The sequence below is a fragment of the Rana temporaria genome, chromosome 7, assembly GCF_905171775.1.
Source record: "Rana temporaria chromosome 7, aRanTem1.1, whole genome shotgun sequence".
Taxonomy (NCBI): domain Eukaryota; kingdom Metazoa; phylum Chordata; class Amphibia; order Anura; family Ranidae; genus Rana; species Rana temporaria.
In genome coordinates this window covers 182093460-182096476 of record NC_053495.1, presented here as the reverse complement: position 1 = coordinate 182096476, position 3017 = coordinate 182093460, and the positions used below count along the sequence as shown (strand labels likewise).

Here is a 3017-nt window from a genome sequence, read left to right as displayed (position 1 = left end):
CAATCCCTCTCCACCCTATCCAAAACTAACAAAATCGTCTTCCTTAAGTTGTACTTTGGACCCCTTTCACACTTGTGCGACTTGGGACTGCAAAGTCACATGACAAGTCGTACCCCATGGATAATATTCATATCTGTGCGACTTCAAGTCACAGCAACATCAAAGTAGTCCCTGCACTACTTTGGTCCGACTTTGATGTGACTTGAGGTTCATGGAACTCAAGATTACACAGGCATTGCTTCAAGTCGTGTAAAATGGCGTGACTTTCAGGTCGCACAACTGTGAAAGGGGACTTGATCAGAGTCCCTACACTGGAAGGAAAAAGTCTGTAAATATCACAGGCCTGCAGAAAATCCAAGAACTAGGTTTAAAAAAATAATATACTAACCATGCAAAGGGAAATACCAACCAATCAGATTGCTTCCATAATTCATGTATTAGTTTAGGTCGCAGCACAGAGAGAGACGCAAACGCTTTACCAGACGCTGTATTGAGTCATTTAGCTCAGTAAAAACCATCAACCAAAAGAATATACTGAATGCTGTATTCTAAAATATGTAAAGCGCTGTATAAATGGTCGGTCCTAGACAAGTACCGACAATAAATAAGGTTAGGCAGAATAAAAACGAAAGTGTTCCAGGGTAGATATAGATGATGATGCAATTATCTAAATTGTCCACTAGGTGGTGGCAGATCACTTCCTATATTACAATGGTGAGCATGTGAGGACAAACAGAACAGAGAGAGAAGACTTTCCATTCTTTTATTTTACTTCTTCATTTTTGTATCTGCAGCCCCTCACTGATCACAGGAGTCCCCTCCCCTGAGGAGCTCACTATCCTCCCTCCCATTGTCATACAAACATTATACCCAAATGTACAGCTAGGCAGTTATTATCTCAGTCTGATAAGTTGGAAGAGGAGTCCGGGGCTCCCACAGACGAGGGAAGTGTCCTCAGATAAGTCCTGTGCTCTGACCAACTCTCCAACTTCAGGGAAGAATCAAGGTCTTGTTGGGGGCTGGGGACAGCGTAGTGGAGGTCTTGTTGGGGGCTGGGGACAGCGTGGCGGAGGTCTTGTTGGGGGCTGGGGACAGCGTGGCGGAGGTCTTGTTGGGGGCTGGGGACAGCGTAGCAGAGGTCTTGTTGGGGGCTGGAGACAGCGTGGCGGAGGTCTTGTTGGGGGCTGGGGACAGCGTGGCGGAGGTCTTGTTGGGGGCTGGGGACAGCGTGGCGGAGGTCTTGTTGGGGGCTGGGGACAGCGTGGCGGAGGTCTTGTTGGGGGCTGGAGACAGCGTAGCAGAGGTCTTGTTGGGGGCTGGGGACAGCGTGGCGGAGGTCTTGTTGGGGGCTGGGGACAGCGTGGCGGAGGTCTTGTTGGGGGCTGGAGACAGCGTAGCAGAGGTCTTGTTGGGGGCTGGGGACAGCGTGGCGGAGGTCTTGTTGGGGGCTGGGGACAGCGTGGCGGAGGTCTTGTTGGGGGCTGGGGACAGCGTGGCGGAGGTCTTGTTGGGGGCTGGGGACAGCATAGCGGAGGTCATGTTGGGGGCTGGGGACAGCGTGGCGGAGGTCTTGTTGGGGGCTGGAGACAGCGTAGCAGAGGTCTTGTTGGGGGCTGGGGACAGCGTGGCGGAGGTCTTGTTGGGGGCTGGGGACAGCGTAGTGGAGGTCTTGTTGGGGGCTGGGGACAGCGTAGCGGAGGTCTTGTTGGGGGCTGGGGACAGCGTAGCGGAGGTCTTGTTGGGGGCTGGGGACAGCGTGGCGGAGGTCTTGTTGGGGGCTGGGGACAGCGTGGCGGAGGTCTTGTTGGGGGCTGGAGACAGCGTAGCAGAGGTCTTGTTGGGGGCTGGGGACAGCGTGGCGGAGGTCTTGTTGGGGGCTGGGGACAGCGTGGCGGAGGTCTTGTTGGGGGCTGGAGACAGCGTAGCAGAGGTCTTGTTGGGGGCTGGGGACAGCGTGGCGGAGGTCTTGTTGGGGGCTGGGGACAGCGTAGCGGAGGTCTTGTTGGGGGCTGGGGACAGCGTGGCGGAGGTCTTGTTGGGGGCTGGGGACAGCGTGGCGGAGGTCTTGTTGGGGGCTGGGGACAGCGCGTAGCGGAGGTCTTGTTGGGGGCTGAGGACAGCGTGGCGGAGGTCTTGTTGGGGGCTGGGGACAATGTAGCGGAGGTCTTGTTGGGGGCTGGGGACAATGTAGCCGAGGTCTTGTTGGGGGCTGGGGACAGCGTGGCGGAGGTCTTGTTGGGGGCTGGGGACAGCGTGGCGGAGGTCTTGTTGGGGGCTGGGGACAGCGTGGCGGAGTTCTTGTTGGAGGCTGGGGACAGCGTGTAGCGGAGGTCATGTTGGGGGCTGGGGACAGCGTGGCGGAGGTCTTGTTGGGGGCTGGGGACAGCGTGGCGGAGGTCATGTTGGGGGCTGAGGACAGCGTGGCGGAGGTCATGTTGGGGGCTGGGGACAGCGTAGCGGAGGTCTTGTTGGGGGCTGGGGACAGCGTGGCGGAGGTCTTGTTGGGGGCTGGGGACAGCGTAGCAGAGGTCTTGTTGGGGGCTGGGGACAGCGTGGCGGAGTTCTTGTTGGAGGCTGGGGACAGCGTGTAGCGGAGGTCATGTTGGGGGCTGAGGACAGCGTGGCGGAGGTCATGTTGGGGGCTGGGGACAGCGTAGCGGAGGTCATGTTGGGGGCTGAGGACAGCGTGGCGGAGGTCATGTTGGGGGCTGGGGACAGCGTAGCGGAGGTCTTGTTGGGGGCTGAGGACAGCGTGGCGGAGGTCATGTTGGGGGCTGGGGACAGCGTAGCGGAGGTCTTGTTGGGGGCTGAGGACAGCGTGGCGGAGGTCTTGTTGGGGGCTGAGGACAGCGTGGCGGAGTTCATGTTGGGGGCTGGGGACAGCGTAGCGGAGGTCTTGTTGGGGGCTGAGGACAGCGTGGCGGAGGTCTTGTTGGGGGCTGGGGACAGCGTAGCGGAGGTCTTGTTGGGGGCTGAGGACAGCGTGGCGGAGGTCTTGTTGGGGGCTGAGGACAGCG

At 58.5% G+C, this 3017-nt stretch overlaps 1 protein-coding gene across 1 annotated transcript; it reads right to left on the bottom strand.

Moving 5' to 3' along the window:
• Positions 1 to 898: 898 nt before the first annotated feature.
• LOC120946240 (extensin-3-like) lies at positions 899 to 2434 on the bottom strand. The gene has a single exon (XM_040361070.1). It carries the CDS (start codon positions 2432 to 2434, stop codon positions 899 to 901), a length of 1536 nt encoding a protein of 511 aa, XP_040217004.1.
• Between the last annotated feature and the right edge of the window lie 583 nt (positions 2435 to 3017).

What these genes read in the sequence shown, in the direction of transcription:
- LOC120946240 (XM_040361070.1), bottom strand. Translation starts at nt 2,434, where the DNA reads ATGACCTCCGCCACGCTGTCCTCAGCCCCCAACATGACCTCCGCCACG.